This window comes from Puma concolor, chromosome D2 (assembly GCF_028749965.1).
Source record: "Puma concolor isolate L17-30 chromosome D2, mPumCon1.1.hap2, whole genome shotgun sequence".
In the NCBI taxonomy this organism is placed as follows: Eukaryota; Metazoa; Chordata; class Mammalia; order Carnivora; family Felidae; genus Puma; species Puma concolor.
Genome location: NC_141677.1, coordinates 82833120 through 82852567, shown reverse-complemented (window position 1 = coordinate 82852567; position 19448 = coordinate 82833120). Strand labels below are relative to the sequence as shown.

The 19448-nt window shown below is 50.3% G+C and overlaps 1 protein-coding gene and 2 long non-coding RNA genes across 3 annotated transcripts in view; all 3 read left to right on the top strand.

The window, feature by feature from the left end:
• The first annotated feature begins 471 nt into the window (after positions 1–471).
• LOC147576230 (uncharacterized) lies at positions 472–7919 on the top strand. The gene is made up of 3 exons (XR_015241922.1): positions 472–862; positions 1330–3069; positions 7770–7919. It is a non-coding gene; the product is annotated as an uncharacterized LOC147576230 (long non-coding RNA).
• A 1452-nt stretch (positions 7920–9371) lies between these two features.
• Positions 9372–14704, top strand: LOC147576229 (uncharacterized). The gene is made up of 2 exons (XR_015241921.1): positions 9372–9592; positions 13214–14704. It is a non-coding gene; the product is annotated as an uncharacterized LOC147576229 (long non-coding RNA).
• Positions 14705–16106: 1402 nt separating this feature from the next.
• The window catches only part of ADAM12 (ADAM metallopeptidase domain 12), a 353237-nt gene continuing 349895 nt past the window's right edge, over positions 16107–19448 (top strand). The window contains exon 1 of the mRNA XM_086681149.1: positions 16107–16604. Coding sequence (XP_086537275.1) covers positions 16517–16604 — 88 coding nt within the window. The 5' untranslated portion in view covers positions 16107–16516. The remainder of the gene's footprint in view (positions 16605–19448) is intronic.

Genomic DNA, 19448 nt, shown 5'->3' with positions numbered 1-19448 from the left:
CGAATTTATCTGAATAATTAACTAGGGCTTGAGCTTTGGCCAAATTTGTCACTAAGGACAGAGAACAGTTCTTGTGACTCTGGCCTTCCTGGGAAAGGGCTCTTTCCAGGGCTGCAGGGCCCAGCCCAGGTGGGCGAGAAAAGCTGCTGGATGAAACCCTTCTTGGATGTTTATTTCTGTTCCGGCCTAACCCCCAGCCTTACTCACTGAGGGGACACTGACCTGGGCGGGCAGACGGGGGTAGGGGCAGCCCTCCTGCCCAGAATCATCCTTTGGGGGGGGACAGGGTCCTTCAGCCTGCAGGTCTCCTGGGAAGCCTTGGCTTAGATCTGAGAGGACGGGCCAGGCTGAGTACGCAGGCCGCCCCGTGGTTAGATTTGTTCACATCTGAGTCCTAGGAAGAGACGTGCCTTGTGGATGTGCCCTACTCAGGCACAGCTGGCGTCACTCTCAAGGAGTATGGTTTCAAAGCCACAAACGAATCCGTAGGAAGTCCGGTCCTTCTGGGGGCTCTAAATCATAACAGGAACTTTCACCCCGTTATTTGGAGTCCCCATTTTTGCTTCCCCCAATTCAGCTGTCCTCTGCCTCCCAAATCAGGCACCTTTGCGCCACCCTCCCAACCCCTTAGCTCTGCCCACTCCCCAGCTTTCTTACATAGGTGTTCCCCAGTGTCCCTGTCACAGGCTTCAGGTGAAGCCGTCACCTCTCTTGCTGGCCTTTCTCCCGTTCTCCTATGCCCCTTCTCTCCTCCTGTAGCACGAAGCCCAGGAGTCTGCCCGGCAGAAGTAAGCTACCCCCGCAAGCCGGAGAAACGAGGGCCAGCCATGCAGGGCCTGCTTTCCTTGGGGGAACAGGGCAGGTAAGTGTGGGGAGACTCCCACCGCCGTCTTTTTTTTTTTTTTTTTTTTTCAGCCTGAACTGACACTACAATCCCCAGGGGACATTTGCAGACGAGGTGGCCTGACGGGTCACCTGTCGCAGCGCATGCTGCTGGGGCCGGCACAGGGCATCTGGCCCTTCTGGTGTTTTCTTGTGCGCAGCTGCAGGAAGATGGGGCTGGGGACCACACCAGGGAGGGGAGGGGCCAGTGGAGGCCGAGGGCATTTGCTCGGATCACACATGTGACAGTCTTAGGAGCCACCTGGAAGTAAAGGGCTGAGTCTTGTGCCTTCAGGGGCGCAAGAGCCGCCATTGCAAATGCAGTGGAAATGCAGATAAATGCAACGATGCAGCCTCCCCCCTCCCCCCCAGGCTGGTGTGACTTGAGGGGATGCAGGTAACACGTTCTGACCTCCGCAACCTTTCTCCCGGCTCTGCTTTTGTCAGCACTCGGTCTCCGTGATGTTTTTCCCATTCTGCAGCACCCTCTGCATACAGAAACGCTCACAACCCAAGTGGCAGGGGTCAGCCCACCGGTGTAATCGTCTTGCAGAAGTTCAGCGAAAGCCAGATAGTGGCCTGGAGAAGGGCTCTGTCATTTCGTTGCTGGTGGTTACAACGATCTACACGGGGTATTCCCCCGGCAGTGGATCTTCCACCCCCCCTCCGCCCGATGGCAGCCGTTACGTGCACGTGTCTGTCGGACATGACCCACGTGGCGTCTCCGCGATCATTCTCCTCGTGGCGTGCGCGTCTGGACCACGAGGTCGCTTCCGAGAATTCCTGGACTCAGAGACGGGGTCAGCGCGGGGTGGCGTTGGTGCGTCGCTAAACCTCCACGAAGAGAAGATTGCCGGTCGGTGCAAGGACTGAAGACCTGAGTGTGCAGATGCTGTTTTCTGTGTTTGTGGCAAGATGGTGGCCAGGGGGATCCACGCTATCGAAGCTTGGGGCCAAGCAAGGCAGCACCTTTCTGGCAGGTGAGCCCTGTTTCTCCGTGCCTCCCGTCCTGGTGCACGGGAGGCCTTGGAGAGGGAAAACACGTCCGATCCCTGAGACTCCTCTGAATTTCAGGCCAAATTTTCCTGTGTGTTGTAGCTATGGAAAACAGGTTCACATGGCCCCAAGAGTTTAGCTGTTTATATGAAATGCGTACCAAGTCCTGCCAGGTAAATAGGCTCTTAGGTCTTAAGAACGTTGACGGATTGGCCGATGAATCCATTCATTTCCTCATTGAATCAAACAACTGAGCAGGGACTGTGCGCCGGGCCGACACCTCCCCGGGATGCCGAGAGGAATAAGGCGGTGCCCTGCACTTGAGGGGTCTGGACTCTAATGACAGGTGACCCTCAGGAACCAGATGCTTCCGCGGAGACGTTAGGAGCTGCAACAGAGGGAGGAGCCAGAGGAGGGGCGCCAGTTCTGCAGAAGAACACGGGACACTTTCGAGGGGGGCTTCTAAACCAGGGTGATAACAGAATGGCAAAATACGGTGGCAGTTGTGTCACCGCGAAGAGGAAGCAGCTGGGACGTCCATGCGTTGCTGGTGGGAGGCGCGGCGGCCACGACCTCAGCACTGCTTTGCCAGGTACCTGCTAAAGGTAAATATAGGGTCACGATGTTCCCACGAGGCAGGAACCCCACTCCTGGGTGGACACCCCAGGTAGGTGTGTGCCCATGCCCGGCACGTGGCACTCACGAGAATGCTTGTTGACGGTCTACTCACAACACTTAAAAACTGGACACAACCCAAGTTTCCATTAAATAATTTGAGGTATATCCCTATGATGGAATCGTATGCAGCAAAAAAGACGAAGCTACCAAACGAACTAACAAATACACGGAACAGAACGTTATCACTTAACGTCCCAGGACGCGTAAAGGACCCTCACGTTTGTTGGAATTAGGAGCAGATCGGCTGGGGCAGAGATTTTCTTCCCAGATGCTCTGGTTCCAGAAGGCAGAGGAGCAGAAAGGGCCCAGAACTGGGCAGAGACCGCGTGGAGCTCGTCTCGCACACAGCACGGTGATGTGAATTTTCTACAGTGATGCCCGCTTTTTAAGCATGAGCACCTACTTCAGATTTTTTCCCAGGGAAGTTTTTTTATTGACTTACGAGCATTTTCAAGCACGTCGAAAAGTACAGAAAAAAATGTAATAACCACCCTAATACATCCATCAATCCAGGTAACAATTGGTAACATTTTGTTATATTTGCTATATTATTTTCCTGAGCCAGTCCTTTTTTGAAAAACCATCTTATTATAGAAAGCTTGAAAAATATTGAAAAAGGGAGAGAGAGAGTCGTATGGGGAGCTCCCATGCCTCCAACCCCCAGCCTCAGTAGTTCCGAAGACGTGGCTAATATTGTTTCTGGCCTATCGCTGCCTGTTTCCCCTCCTCCCACCCCAGAATCACTTACAAACAAATCTCAAATACTGACATCGTTTCATGCACAACATACGAGTACATTTTTGCTTAAAGAAAGGACTCTTTGAAATGTAACCACAAGACCGCTATCGTACCTTCAAAAATGAACAATAACTTCTTAATATCAAATATCAAGTTGGTGTTTACAAATCAGGAGCCAAACAAAGTTCACATACTGCATATTGCTGGTTTTTTAAAAAATCTTTACAAATCCAGAAGTTTTCTTCTTGTTTTTTTTTTTTTTTTTTGCAGTTCATTTATTGAAGTAATCAGATTGCTTCCCCTGGATATCAGTGCTTCTCACACTTTAGCATGCAAAAGAATTAACAAGCATGAAGAGCTTGCTAAAATACAGATCTCTGGGCCCAGCCTCAGAGATTCCTGATTAAGTAGTTCTGGGGTAGGGCCTGAGAATTTGCATTCTCACAAGCTCCCCAGTGATGCCGATTGCCAGCCTGGGAACCCTTGCTGGATGACACTGCCCTGGTTGCCCACTGTCCAGACTTAGCTAGCTGCATCCCCAGGGTGTCTGTGAGTATTTTTCTCTGCTCATTATATTTTTAAAAAACTTTTTAATGTTTATTTATTTTTGAGAGACAGAGAGAGACAGAACGTGAGTGGGGAAGGGGCAGAGAGAGAGGGAGACACAGGACCCAAAGCAGGCTCCAGGCTCTGAGCCATCAGCACAGAGCCCGATGCGGGGCTTGAATCCATGAACCATGAGATCATAACCTGAGCCAAAGTCGGACCTTAACCGACTGAGCCACCAGGTGCCATTCTGCTCATTATATTTTTTAAAATCCACGCTGGATTCGGAAAAAGTACTGTGTCCTTTCATCAGGAGGCACAATGTCTGGTCATCTCAGAAACATTAGCAGCCATGATCGTTCCTAGATTTGTTATTTCACTGGGGGTTGCAAAACCAGTGACACTCTAATTGTATTGTCCCCTTTTCATTGATTACCTTGTCTACTTCTCTAGACACAAACTTCCCTTCATCAACTATTTCAACACCCAAAGGGAGAGTTCATACAGCAGTCAGGATCATCTTTGTCTTCATTAACCTATTTTCAAAATAGTGAGTTGGTTCCCTAGCGTCCTGAGCAAACAAAGAGGTGGTTTTTGTTTGTTTTTATCTATTCTAATGAATTCATGAACACAAATGTGTTTTTATGTTCAATTTACTAAGGTTTTATTATTTTTATTTTTAATTTTTTGACATTTATTTATTTGAGAGAGAGAGGCAGAGAGGCAGAAAGAGAGGGGGAGAGAGAATCCCAAGGAGGCTCCGTGCTGACAGTGAAGGTCCCGAAGTAGGGCTTGAACTCACCAACTGTGAGACCATGACCTGAGTCAAAATCAAGACTCGGCTGCTTAACCAACTGAGCCACCCAGGTGCCCCAATTATTATTATTTTTAAAGTTTATGTATTTATTTTGAGAGATTACAGGAGCACACACTCACGCACATGCACACGTTGAGGAGAGGGACAGAGAGAGAGGGAGAGAGAGGACCTTAAGCAGGCTCCACACCTAGCCCAGAACCCGATGTGGGGCTCGATCCCATGGCTGTGAGATCATAACCTGAGCCAAAACCAAGAGTCAGCCACTTAACCATCTGAGCCACCCAGGCATTCCACTAAGTTTTTATTTTTGATGTTCAAATTATTTTATCTTTGACTAATGGGGGCCTGGTCAGGTTAGCTCCTGGTTCCTTTTGGCTTGACTCCAGTGGTGTTTCATAGCTTCCTTTTATGATAGGACAAGATTTTCCAGGTTCACCTCCTATAATCCTTCTCCCAGGTCTGGATTCCACCATTTCTCCAAGAAGCCCTGGTGGCATTTAATGCACGTGGCCCTTGGAGACCGTAGTCTAGGCACTGGACACGTTCTTTAGTGATTAGACGGTCATTGTTTCCAGACCTTTTCAGTGCATAAAGCTGGAAGGTATGTTTAAAAAAATTTTTTAAATCTTTATCTTTGAGCGAGAGAGAGAGAGAGCAAGCAGGGGAGGGGTAGAGAGACGGGGAGACACAGAATCCAAAACAGGCTCCAGGCTTTGCGCTGTCAGCACAGAGCCCGAGGGGCTTGAACTCAGAGACTGTGAGATCTTGACCTGAGCTGCAGTCCGACGCTTAACGGACTGAGCCACCCAGGCACCCCTGGAAGATATGTTTTTTTAAAACACAATGTATAATGAGTTCCTAAGAATACTCTGAATTAGAATTTAAGGGGCATTTCACTTGATCCCATCAATTGGAAATCTCAGAATAACAACCCTAACCCTATAGTCCATGACATGATCAGTAAAAACCCTTTGTTTTTCCTTTTTGTACATTGTTTTGTTCTTAGTCTGTGTCTAATGAAGGGTGTGCAGTCAAGTTCATGTTTGAAGTCACGTGGAATAGTTTCTGTCTTTGTGGTCAGGCCACAAATCAGTATATAGCTAAGTTTGTTTCACTTTGCTTTCGACTTTTGAGGACTGATTTTTTTAATATTTTAATTTGTTCTATAACTGTGTAAGTATTTTCACGATTTCAAAATCAGATGTACAAACCAAAGTATATTCGGAGAAGGCTAACCTACTCCTTCTCTGTCATGATCCTTTGTCCCCTTATGTGGAATAGTTTTAAACAATTTTATGGTTTATCCTTTTGTTTACAAAACAATATAATAATAGCATAACATTTTACACATACTCATATTTTCATATCACATCTTCCTGGATAAATGGTAACATGCTATGCACATTTTGTTCCACTTAGCCTTTGAGATCACTTTGTAATGTTAAAAATCTTTATATTAAACGGTTCCACCTTAGGAACTTGTTAAGAAAATCTACAAGGACAAAGAAACTACAATGCGTTTGGTGGCACTTTTAAATGAATTTATTTAAATAACTGTGTTCATCTGAGAGTACTGATGTGTAGCTGAAATTGTCAGTCCACACGTCTGTCCAGCCTGCAATAAATACTTGGTTCAAATCTCGACAGTCAGAAACCACAGGAAGAGAACTACTATTTTCTCCCTTCTTTTCCTTTTATTTATTTAGATGTCCCTTTTTACAAAAGTCAACGTTTAAATTTTGGAATCATTTCAGACTTACAGAAAAGCTGCAAAGATAGTACAGAGTGTTCTCACGTCCTCTTTACACAGTTTTCCCTATTATAAACACCTAAAATAACACGGTACATTTGTCAAAACCAGGAAACCAACACTGGTACATCACTATCAACTAAACTCCAGCCTTTATTTGGATTTCGCTAGTTTTTTCCACTAATGTCCCTTTTCTCTTCCAGAATGTGAACCAGGACACCACATGGCATTTAATGTCTTTCCATTTTTAATTGACCTAAAAATCTATCAATGTTAAAGAGCCCTCCCATTTTTATAGGTGGTAAGGGACAGAAACCAAATGGCTCACTGGCCGCGGGATGATCACAGGATTTAACTCTAAATATGGGTGGAATCTGCTTTTAGAAGAGGCAATCTGGTTTAGGGGAAGAAGATGCAGATGTTCGTACGGGGCAGACCTGGGTGTGGGTCCTTCTTTGGGTTTGCTGCTTAGTGGTTAGGAGGTCTGGAATGACTTATTTAGTGTCACTGGGCGTCAGTCTTTCATCTGTAAAAATGGGACACTAAAACATACCTCACAGAGTAGTAGAGAGATTTATATATAATACAGGTGAGGTGTGTGGACCACAAGAAGCGCTCAGCAAATGGTAATGGCTGTTACCATAGATGGTTGTCAGCGGACCCACAACTAGCACTTGGGGAACCACATGTTGGTCATCTGCTACCCAGACTATAATTCTCCCTCGTAGAACAGATACGTAATTTTAGTCCACCAGTTACGGCGGGGTGACAGCTCAGATATACAGCCTCCGATTCAAGTGACACTCAGCAGGGCGCGTTCGGGGAGGGCATTCGCATCCAGATCTGCCATGACTCAGGTATCTGTTGCTGGCTTCTGTTTGGGCCAGGAGGCTGTCCAACAACATGCACTGACATGGCCCCGAAGGTATTTTCCCAGAACGTAAGCATCTAATAAATGATCATGTATGTATTTTCACTTCTGAAAGCACCGTTGACCCTTTTTAAAGTGCTGGCAAGCGTTTTTGTGACAGGAAGCAGAGGCTCCTGTGTGGAAGACCGCTCTGGCCTTGATTTCTGGGCTGTGTGCACGCGTGTGCCCGTGTGCCCGTTTCTTCTTCTGCAGGGATGCACGGGACTTTTGTGTCACTCTCCAAAATAGAACTCCAAAGTAGGTCGGTAAAGGAGCAGTGAAATAGGTCAGTTGCCGTAAATCGAAGCAGAAGAAGGGGGTGGGGTTCAGCTCTAGAGAGGGTGCATGTTTAGACCCTTGATGCCTGTTTCTCTTAAGGCCTGAAGGACCGCCCTTTAGGGGGTGGGAGGGTGACACTGACACTCTGTTGTCCCATTGCTTTCTTTCTCCAGGATGGCCACCTCTAGGATGGAGATCGTGGTCGCGGGTCATGGGGACCAAGCCGGCAGATTGAAGCCTGATGTCATTAGGATGCCTAACACAGGACGGGGGACAACATTCTTTCGGGGGATGATGAAGCGGGGTACTTTCTTGCTTCCGTGAAGGTGGATAAGCAGCTGGCTTTGAGTAGCAAAACCACACTATTGGTAATGCTTCTGGTATTCCCATGCAGTGCAGTTGGTCATGGGATCCGGTTCCACATCACCCCCACCCAGAGTGAGGCTGCCATTCCCCCTGTGCTGCTGGAAATGTGCCTAGAAGGATTAGGCTGCGGCAATGGCTTTTCCCTGACTTTAACGGTCCCCTCTTCAATGATACATTGCTTCCTCATCACTGTGGGTCATTTTTCCATATGGCACACAAGACTGTCTGCATCCTGCCCCCAAGACAGACAGCATTTTCCTGAAGGTGCCGGGGTTTGATTTCCCAATACTAGATGTTGTAAGGTTTCTTGGCACTCTACCAGGTAGAAGGGGCTCTCTAATGGATTATAATGAAGAAAAACAAAAAACAAACACATCAACTTTGATTTTGTGACCACGGCCCTTCCATTTGACTTTCTGAGTTATTACCAACACACATTTCTGGTTTCGAATTATTCTGACTCATGCTGTTATTTATTTTTTCCATTGTTGGCAATAGCTCTACATAACCACAATCTTTATCCATTGTCTGATTACTAGCACAAAACAGTTTGCGGTTGTTTGGAGTTTTAAAACGGTTTGATTTTCTCTTACATTTAAAAACAGCACCAGAAGTAACAGACTGAGTTAAAAGTGGAAGATTTGAGAAAATAAAACATGTCCTGATACAGACTGCTAACACTGTGGAAATCAGTCCTAACTTGATTTGCAATGGTAATGGGCCTTAACTGGACTAATTACAGAGGTTATTGGGGGAATGGCTTGGGAAAGAAATGAAATATTGCCTACTTATCTTCTTGGACCTCAGCAATAAATGTGCTTACATGGAATCACTATCCTTGAGCCTGGCCTGGCAGGCTGTATGGAGAGCAAAAGTCTTAAAGACCCAAGTGGGAACACAGTCACACATTGGTTCATTTATCCACTGAACCAGAAATTGCTGGGCCTTCTTTTTTTTTTTTTTTTTTTTTTTTTTTTTTTTTTTTTTTTTTTGCCAGGCCCTGGGCGAGGCATGGGCATATCAGATATAATAGTAATAGGTCAAGGGGCCCTACCTCTGAGGGGCTCCCCATCCAGTAAGGCAGGCAGGCTCGCATAACAATAATTATGGTACAAAGTGGTAAGCCTGATGTCAGCAGTGGAGACACAGAAAGAGAGTTAAGTCTCCATTTTGCTTGGAGTAGTAGAAAAAAAACAGTGCGGAGGAAATGGCGCCACTCTGGGCTTTGAAGGGCGGATCAGAAAGGAGGAGAAGGACATTCAGACATTAAGAGAAGCATGGACAGCCATGAAATGTTAAACACTTTGAAAATGTCCAGTGGTCCCACGTGGCTAAAGGATGGGGCCGGGGAGGGGGTGGGGGGAGGAGAGAGATGAGGTTGGGAACTCTGGCGGTTCTCAAATCCCAAATGGCCTTGAGTATCCCGCGAAGGAGATTTGATGTGTTACTAAAGGCCATGAGGACTCAGTGAAGTTTTGTCTGATTTTCATTTTAAAGGTGCTTTTGCAACAGCAGGAGCTGGAATGAGAGCAAATCAAGCTCGAGGGGCCGGAGACTGTCATCCAGGGGAGGCACTGTGGTTACCCGGCCCTGGGGTCATCCAGGGGAAGCACTGTGAGCCTCATCAGAGGTAAGCGCCGTGGTTACCTGGCCCTGGGGTCATCCAGGGGAGGCGCCATGGTTACCTGGCCCTCGGGCTGGAGGGGGGTTGGTGACGGACTCAGGAGCGATTCCTGGGGCTGAGTGGATGGGACTTTATGACTAATTGGAAGGGTGTGGTTGAGGGAGAGAGGAAGAAAGAAAGGGTTCAGCAGAGAGGAAATGAGATGGAGTATCCTTGGAGTCTGACACACCCGGCTTCCTATCCCAGCTGCACTGCTTTTAAATCTGACCAAGTCACTCCTCAGAGCCTCCCTCTCCTCCTTCAAAAGAAGGGTAATGAATAGGACTCTGGGGTCGACGAGATCCTGGGGGCCAGAGGGCAGAGCAGACAGATGCAGGACAGAGGCTGTCCATTACGACTATGTTAGGTAGGCTCAGAGCCATTCTGTCACACAGTTAGGTGGGGCGGGAGAGTGGGGGCTGTTGTCTGTGTCCCTCGCCTCCAGCACAGGACACAGAAGGAGCTCTGGGGATGTTTGCTTAACTACTTTTTATTCTTCAGCTCAGCCTAGGACAAAGACAGCTGAATACCCCCTCGGGAATATTGCCTAAGAATATTAGGCGATATTCCTGCTCAGAGAAAGAAACCCTGGCCGTGTTTATCCAGGGAGGCCGGGGCGCACTTTCTCACTGCTACGGACCTAAGTTGGCAGGCTTGGGGCAGTGGGGCGGGCTGCTCCTGGACCAGGACACGGTGGTAATGACAAATGTCAAGTGCTGGGTAACTGCGACAAAATTAAAGCTCCATCAGATCCTAGACCAGAGCTCAGTACGGGAGGAAGAACAATGGACCCAAGGCCCTAGAACTCTGAGTTGGCTTTTCTGCATGAGTCCGGTGAGGAGTGGTTAATGGGAGAAAGGCCCGCATAGAAGGAGGCCCATCAAAGAAGCATAGAAAACTGAGATCCAGGGCGCCGGCTGAAGTAGATACAGTGAAAAGGAGGGCTGCATTGCCACAGTTAAGGGATGCCGTGGATGCGATGGAGGGCCGGCCTCACCCACATCAGAGCAGCCGGCCTCCCCGGTGCTGCCCGGAATAGTTCCTCACCCCCAAAGTAGAAAATAGTCCGGCTCCGAAGAGGAGAGACCCCACCACCGATAAAGCCGACACAATAAAGCAGCCTCCGCTCCCCGCAGCCTCGTGCAGACCCGTCTTGGAGCTCCGTGGCCACATTTTGCCTCCACAGTTTAAGAGAAATCAGGAAACTGGAGAGGCTCCAAAGCAGAGCAAAAAACATGATTAAAGAGAGCAAGGATAGGACCCATGGGGCGAGTTAAAGAAATTGGGGTTGATTTGCCTAAAACAGTAAAGACGAAAGGGGGACTGTATTCCAATACATAGAGGGGGGCCGGTGCCCAGTTATTTTCCAATTTCAAGAGCACAGACTAAGAGGCAAACGGCCTAATTTGCCACAAGAGAGATTAGGTAAAGGAGGAGTTTCAGAAACATATGCACGTCTTGGAATGGCCTTCCCTGGGGTTATTGTAAAACAGGGCCAGCCCCTCCCTGGGAGGAAGCCTACTGGGGACTAGGCCAGACTGATTACGGAGGGCCTGGCTTGTCTCCAGAGGCCCCACCAATCCCAGCTCGCCTGGCTTCTGGGAACCCATGCATCTTTCCAGAGCAGAAACCTGAGGAGGGAGTGGCCCGCCTTGATGGGTGGGAGCCTCTTGTGCTTCTCCTGATGGGTCCCTCCATCCAGGAGCAGGCATGACCTTTTCATCTCATTTTCTCTTTGATGTGTTCAAGACACGTCGACAGCAAACGCCTGCAGGTTCTTAGGCAGCTGGTAAAAAATGTATCACAACTTCCGGAAAGTGGCTGTTTAGATCAGGTCACTGCCATCTGATTCGCAAATACTCCGAGAAGCTGGTGAAACTCCATACCCCTGGATGGCATGCTCTGCTGGTCATGGCTGTCCTGGTGGGTATACCGTCCGTCACTGTGGCTTCAATCACATGTTCAACCGTCCTTCATAGAAGGAACTGAGTCAAGCTGTAGAACCAAGCTTGTGCGCTCGCCTCCCCCTCCTGCACCCTCTCGCCACATAAAAGGTGTGTCAATCTACAGATGGGATGACGGTACAATTTGTTCACAAACCGGGTCGCCTGTGACAGTAAATGGAAGGTACTTCGACAGTCATGCTGCTATTTAGCTGAGGCCTAGGGCCATCTGTCTGTAACTTGTACTCAAAGCTCAAACAAGGGAGGTGCCCTTCATAGTGAAATCCTTTCTAGTAGAAATGGAATGTTTGCTTTGTGAAACGCCGATTAACTATTACTGCTCAGCAAATCACCCTCCCCCCCCCCCCGCCCCCCTCCCCAATAAGTGGCTCAAAACAATAAACGTCCATTATCTCGTGCAGTGTCTGTGCCTGAGGGTGGCTGGGCCGTGGGGTCCTTCAGATACTGCCCTGGGCCTGCCTTCATTGAAAAATTTGACTGGGCTGGAAGATGGCTTCCATGAAGGCTCATTCACGTGGCTGATGACAGGAGACCTCCCTTTCCTATCTCAGTTCTTCCCCGTTGGACTGCTGGAAAGTCTTCGTGACAGCTGGTTTTCTTCGGAGTGAGTGACCTGAGTCACTCCAGCCTTTCATGCTATATAGTCTCAGTCCTGCATGGGCACTTGGGCCATATTTTTTTTTTTTTTTTTATAATTTTTTTTTTTTTCAACGTTTATTTATTTTTGGGACAGAGAGAGACAGAGCATGAACGGGCAAGGGGCAGAGAGAGAGGGAGACACAGAATCGGAAACAGGCTCCAGGCTCTGAGCCATCAGCCCAGAGCCCGATGCGGGGCTCGAACTCACGGACCGTGAGATCGTGACCTGGTTGAAGTCGGACGCCTAACCGACTGCGCCACCCAGGTGCCCTGGGCCATATTTTATTCATCAGAACGAATCTCCAAGCCCAGCCCACACGAAAAGGGAAGGGGATTAAGCTTTATTTCTTGAATGAAGGAGGACCTTCAAATATTTGGTCATTCTCGTGAGTTTGTGTTTATTTTTGAGATTCTCTGTTCACCTTTTCTTGAGTGCCGTCTTTTTATTCACCCTGGCCCAGTGACAGTGGGAAGGGACAGCGGTGGGGGTGGAGGGGGACATCTCAGCAGCTGGCATTCTGGCCCTGGGGTGGCTCTCTGTTCCTCCTGGATATTGTCAGTCACTTGGGGTACTTAAAATGGTCTCTCTTGAGTAATGAGGAATGAGTTCGCCGTCACAGTAGGTATACAAGGAAGTCGTGGATGGTCGGTTGGGCACTGCAGTTGAGTGTAGATGGGGGTGGAGGGAGCTGGTCCAAATGGCCTTCCATGTCCCTTCTGACCCGGAGCCCTCTCGAGTCCCTGATCCCCCCCCCCCCCCCCGCCCCTCCACCAAAGCATTCTTTGTTCAGTGCTCTTGAGTGAGAACTGGAGCAGCCTCTTGAGGTGGGGCATGGGTTCTGGAAGCAAGACCTATGAAAAGCAAACAGACTCCACGTTATCGCAGACAGAGAGTCATGAGTTTCAAGCCCCCGCCACGAGATGGAATTAAAAAGGTTTCCAAGAATCTTAATCGTGGGGTGACTGTGTTTGTTTACTTTTGCAGCAAGCCTGGGGAGCTGTGCTTGGATAGATAAAAGCTGCTCTGGAAGCCTGTGTCTGAAGCTCCATCAACAGGTCGAGCTGCGAGGAGGCTGACCCTTCACAGAAGTCAGAGTGGCGACCTGTAAAATCCTGGCTTAGGAACATCTGCCTCCATTGCTCATCGGCTTTACTCAGAGCGGTTTGAACTAAATGTGAGCTTGGGTAAGGAATAAGTGCCCTGTTCATGAATGCCCAGGCTGTTAAACAAAAATAGCACACAGGAAACGGTATTGCAAAGGTCAGTTCTTCTGGAAAGGAAGGGACAAGAAACCATCTATCTGAAATTTTAATGAGCAGATCCTGGCCTCTGACCCCGTACCCTGACCTAACAATCCAATACTGGATGCCACGTCGGTTTCCATTTCCTGTGAACGAGGAGGCAGAGTTCCCATCCAAAGGCCAACCATCTGCCGGACGTAAGATTCTGTCTGCCTAGCTGGCTGTTATGGATGGGCACAGAGTCTTTATGGATAGAGTGTCAGTCCAGACTCCTTGCTTCACAGACATGGGAAATTAAATGGTTAAGAAACCAGGGCTGTGGCTAGGATTTTCCTTCCTGTCTTTCTTCCCCCCCCCCCCCGCCCCCCACCCCCCGCATTGGCTGTTTTCTTTCATTCAGTCAAAAACAAAGCAAGGACAGTCTTGGGGGTACATTTAGCCCTTTGGAAAGAGTTTTGCAACTTCCAGGTTAAAACACACACACACACACATACACACACACACACACACACACACACAGGATTTCTACAGTCAAGAGTAACAGCTGAATATAAAAGAACAAAAAAGAAATGAATCATGAGAAGAGAAAAAAGCCCCTAGCCCAGTGCAGAGCACAGATGAGGTCCGTTATAAATAAAAAAATTTGCCCAGTCAGAAAGATTCGAGAGGCCAGCAGCTGGACTCATCCTAAAACTAGGCTGTCCCACTGACTTCAAAGGAATCAATTTTTAATTCTCTTACACAGCGTTTTCTGAAAGTTCTGGGAACTCAGAACCACTTGAGTACTTGAGAAAACTTCCCAGACCTTCCAAATAACAATGTCCAGTGCAAATACCAGGGGATTTGAAATCTTAACAAACACCAGGAATCCCATGGGTGAGGGAAGCACTGTTATTAGCTTATTTAGTGCTCACTATCACCTGGGAGATTTGTACTTGACTTTCACTTAACAGATGCTGAACCCAAAGCTTAGGAGTCAGAGTTAAAGCCACAGGCTGTATTCCCCAACAGGTCTGGTGTGGGCTCTGACCCACCTCTTGCCCTGTGACCATGCGGAAGTCACTTAACCTTTATACACGACAGTTTCCTCCTCCATAGATTCGGGACTTTAAATCGAATGGCCGCATTACGTTCGCACAATACTGTGATCACATCAAATGCATCTGTAAATAACGTCATAGTTCACAAACAACCCAGTGATGATTAAAATAGGTTAAGTAACCAATCAACACTGTTCAATAGTCCCGAGTTATCCGTTTGTCCTACCAGTCAGAACAGTCTTTGAAGGCAAAAGGCATTTCTCACTAGTTTGGCTTCCCAGGTCCCTAACACAGCATTGCCAATTGCGTTTTGAGCGAATGAATGAACAGAGAGGTTCTGCAGAGGGATAAGCAGTAAACGGAGCTGGATTTAAACTGGGGCTTCCACAGGGGCCTTGTTTCCAGGTGGAGCGTTGAGCCATTCCCGGGGGCAGAGAAGGGGTCCTTGCCGCTCCCTTTCAGTTTTTTTTAAAAAGGCCTGTACTTTGTTGAGAGGGTTGACCTGGTTCTGGAGAACGCTGCGAGACTCCCTTCACCCTCTTTTCCCCGTAGCAAAAGAGGGTCAAGGGAGTTTCCTCCAACATGAGCCACAGGCCTCTTGGAACGGGGACACTGTCAGGCATTGGTGGGGAGTCACGGGACAGAATTCTCCTAGCGGTGGCAACCATGCTTGCTACACCGGCTCCTTCAGCGAGTGTAGCTCACCGCAGGTGGATCCCCACCCTCTCTGAGAGGGCAACACGCCGGGTCACCAAAAGGGGCATCAAGGCTCTGTGCGTCTCTCTGGCGGAAGGGGTGAGGCCGCCAAGAACCAGGACCCGAGGTAAGGCCGTCCATTGACTTCACCGGTGTTTGGCACGCGGGCCCCAGGCGCTCTCCTGCGGCCCAGAGAGTCTCGTGCCAAAGGCGTGGAAGGGCGCCGGGGAATCTGCATTTCTAAGAGACAAACCCAGAGGCTTCTCACGCCCAGGAAAGTTTGGGAGACGACACAGTGCCCCCTTTTCTGGGTCCATGCCGTAGGAAAAGACACGGGAGCCAACCTCTATCAACGTAAAACCTAAAGCATACACCCAAAGCGTAATAATGTTTGCCCAGACGTGGCGCGCCCGCGAGTCCGAGATGATTTTCCCAGGCACGAGGTGTCCGCGTGGGGGTCTAGGGGACAGGCCCGGGGGACGCCCGTCCGGGCGCGGGACACACAGCCTTTCAGACCTGCTACCGGCGGTCCGCGGGTTCCCGGCGAGCCGGGAAGCGAGCGGCGGAGTCATCATTTCCAGCCTCAGACTGGAAAGCTGGACCGTGCAGCCGCGTGTGCTCTTGGCAGCCGGGCGCCCGGGGCCCCGCGGCCACATCATCCCGGGGCGGGGACGTGTGCGCTCCGGGCGTCCGCGCCGCCACCGAGCCACGTCTGTGCCGCCGGGGCGCGCGGCCCGCGAGGCGCCGGGCCCCGAGCCGCCCCCGGGGGTGGGCGAGCGCGGGCTCTGGGCGGGACCCCTGCGTGGGATGGCGGGGGGGGGGGGGGATGGGGGGGCGCTGAGCGGTCTCTAGGACCCGCGGGACGCCGCCGGCGGGCGGGGGTGCGGGGGAGACGATAATTTGTTCCGAGGTAATGAGAACGGTGACTGTTGGCCGCGGGTCCATTTCACAGGCCGGCCTCCTCTCCCTAACGACCTTCCTCGTCCCCGGGCCAACTCGGACAGTTTGCTCACTCACTGCAACGGTCAAGGCTGGCTCGTGCCAGCGCAGCGCGCGCGCGCGCACACACGCACACACCGAGGGTGGGGGGGGCAAAACTTTCAGAAAAAAAAAAAAAAAAAAAAAAAAAAAAATGAAAGCCTAGACCGGCTCCTCGGCGGCGCGGGCGCTGCGCGAGGGCTCCGGCGCTGACTCCCGGCGGCAGGAAGTCCCTCGGGTCGCGCCGCCCGGGTCCCCGCTCGGCGCCCGCGTGGGATGGTGCAGCGCTCGCCGCCGGGCCCCGAGAGCTGCTGCACCGAAGGCCGGCGACCATGGCAGCTCGCCCGCCGCCCGCGCCCCCCGCCCGCGCCCTCCTGCTCGCCCTGGCCGGGGCTCTGCTGGCGCCCCCCGCGGCCCGAGGTAAGTCGCCGAGCCCGGGTGGCCCCCTGCCGGGCCCCGGCCCTCCGCTCCCGCCCTCCGCTCCCCTCCGCGGGCTGGGGATCGCCCCCGCCCCCGGAGGGTACCTCGCGCGGCACCGGGGTTCGGGGTGGGGGGGGGGACGCCTGGCGGCCGGGCGGCGCGCGGGGGGCGCTTGTGCAGAGCCCCGGGGCTCCGGCTCCCGGCGCGGAGGGGACCCCACCCCCCCGCGCCGCCCGAGGTGCCAATTCCCGGGAGGTTGGGGGGGGGCAGGGGGAGGGAGCACTTGGCTCGGGGCCCGGAAGACGCCAGCGCGTAGCCCGGACGGCACAACCTCGGGGCCGCTGCCCGCTCCCCTCCCTCCCCTTTCGGGTGTCATTTGCCAAGGTGTGGGTCTTGACAGTTACACGTGTCGCTGGGGATGATGTGCATGCGTCGCGTCCTCTTACGGACCCTCTCCCTTTACCGAATCCACTCCCCACCCTCCCCAGGTTCTGGGTCAACCCTCCGTGAAGTTTCCTTTCCAGCCCTGCCCCCCCCTAAACTTGGGGGGGGGTTGTTCCTTTCCAGCCCTGCCCCCCTAAACTTGGAGGGTGCGCAGTAACCACACAGGTGAGCCATTCCCTTCTCCGCAGGTGTGCTGCGTGCCACAGCGTTCTTTTTTTTTTTTTCTTTAATTGCCTCTTCACCTACTTCTGTGGTTTCCTTTCCTTCTTTTTTATTCCGGATCGCTCCCTTAGTTGTCGGCGGCGGCCAAACTTCAGCAGAATGTTTCCTCCTCCCGCCACTCCGTGACTTTCTGGGCTGTAAATAATCCTTCAGTCAACCTGTGTAAAGTGACAACTCACTTCGAAGTTAAACCGAGACGTAGGCATTATGGCTGTTTCATAGGCCTGCGTGTCCTCGAGTCGCATCCCCTTAACGCGGGGCACCTGTGAGTCCTTTGTTTTTGCCTAATGAGGGCTCACCCAGCAGGTGCCTTGTTACAAATTCGGAAGCTTCCCCTGGACGCCGCCACCGCGGTCTTTCTGCCGCTAGAGGCGCTGTCGGCCTACCAATGAAAGACTTGCCTTGGCCTCCAACTCTCAGTGTCTATGGTTCTCTACTGTAACAGGCATTTATTTTTCAACAACTGGCCTCAATCATGAGCCGTTACCACTTTATGGTACGTTTTATTTTGCAGTTGCCACTGCTATCCTCCACCCCCACCACGTCTACTGTAATGTGGCTAAAACCCAGCTCTCGTTAAAATCCACACAGTAATGAAGACCAATCTGGGAAGTAATGATTAAATCGAAGGATTGCACAAAGCAGTGTGGAAGCCAAGGCAGAATTCTGCCGACTGTTGAAGGAGCTCTATGACCTGCAGATCAAAATCATGGTAGTCAAAGCGTTTTTGAAAGACTTTTGTACAAATTGGTCCCTTTGAATGTTTATTGGGAAAGAACTTTTTAAAACTCCTACAGAATCTCAAAGTGTGCCCGAGGTGGTCTTTAACTTGCATATGCTCTATACGCATAGACAGAAATCCACTGAGCGTGGATAATATTACATTTTTTAGAAGACAATGTTTACTAAATCAAATAACAATGGGAAATTATTTCGCGAAATGGGGGACTTTTATTATTTTCTGACGGCCAGCTTGTTAGAGACAAATATGGGATTTTTCCTTGGGATAGAGATGCCTCAGATAGAAAACCAGTTAGACCTAAACATTTTGAATGGGTTATATGTTGTGAGGTCCCAGGGTTCACTGCTTGTTTATCTTTGGATTCTCAGTATCAATTCTTAAATCAATCAGTGCCCCAAATCATAGCACTGAGGTTGCTTAAAAATCCAAGCATGTAATAAAACATTCATTTGCGTTGGCAAGAGAAAAGGAGAAATTACTGCTTGTTGAAGGCAGAGTATATCCTGGGGGTTGTCTCCCTGTGTGTGGACCCCATGCCCCAGAAGAGTTGCCTGTTGGGTGCTCTTTAGTGGCATCTTCGCCCCCAACGCGTCCAACACAGAACCCTAGACCCCAGACCCCCAACTCCTGAATCCACTCGTCCCCCACTCTTCCAGACTCAGTGATAACACCTTCTGCCTTTTCCAGATGTCTCACACCAACACATAGAAAGCCATCCCTCTCTCCCTAAAATCCACCGACCTCCAACATGTATTTCCATCTACCCTCTGCCCTCGCTTTCTAGGTGTGCTTTCCGCAACCCAGCCCTCCGTTTCTTCTTCTCTGTCTTCTGCAGGAGCCTCTTATCCCTGCTAGAGTAGCCTCCTGACGGGTCTGCTGGCTCTCCTTCCTGCCCCTGCACAGTGTATTCTTCCCAGTGCTACAGCCAAAGTCATCATTTTCAATCATGAGTTGGATCATGCTGGTTTCCTGTTTAAAACTCTCCAGTGGCTTTCTACAGCTCTTAGGAAAGAAAATTCAAACCTCTGGATAACCTAATCCCTGTTTTCCTCTATGATATCCTTTCTTACCACACCCCCCTTCCCCCCTTACTCATTCTACTCCAGCCACACTGGCATCCCTTCTTTCCAACTTTCCAGTATAGTGTTGCCATAATTTTTTTTTTTTTTTTAACTTTTTTTTTCAACGTTTATTTATTTTTGGGACAGAGAGAGACAGAGCATGAACGGGGGAGGGGCAGAGAGAGAGGGAGACACAGAATCGGAAACAGGCTCCAGGCTCTGAGCCATCAGCCCAGAGCCCGACGCGGGGCTCGAACTCACGGACCGCGAGATCTTGACCTGGCTGAAGTCGGGCGCTTAACCGACTGCGCCACCCAGGCGCCCCGCCATAATTTTTTTTAAAAAACGAAATTCAGTGTTTGCACTCTGAAGGTT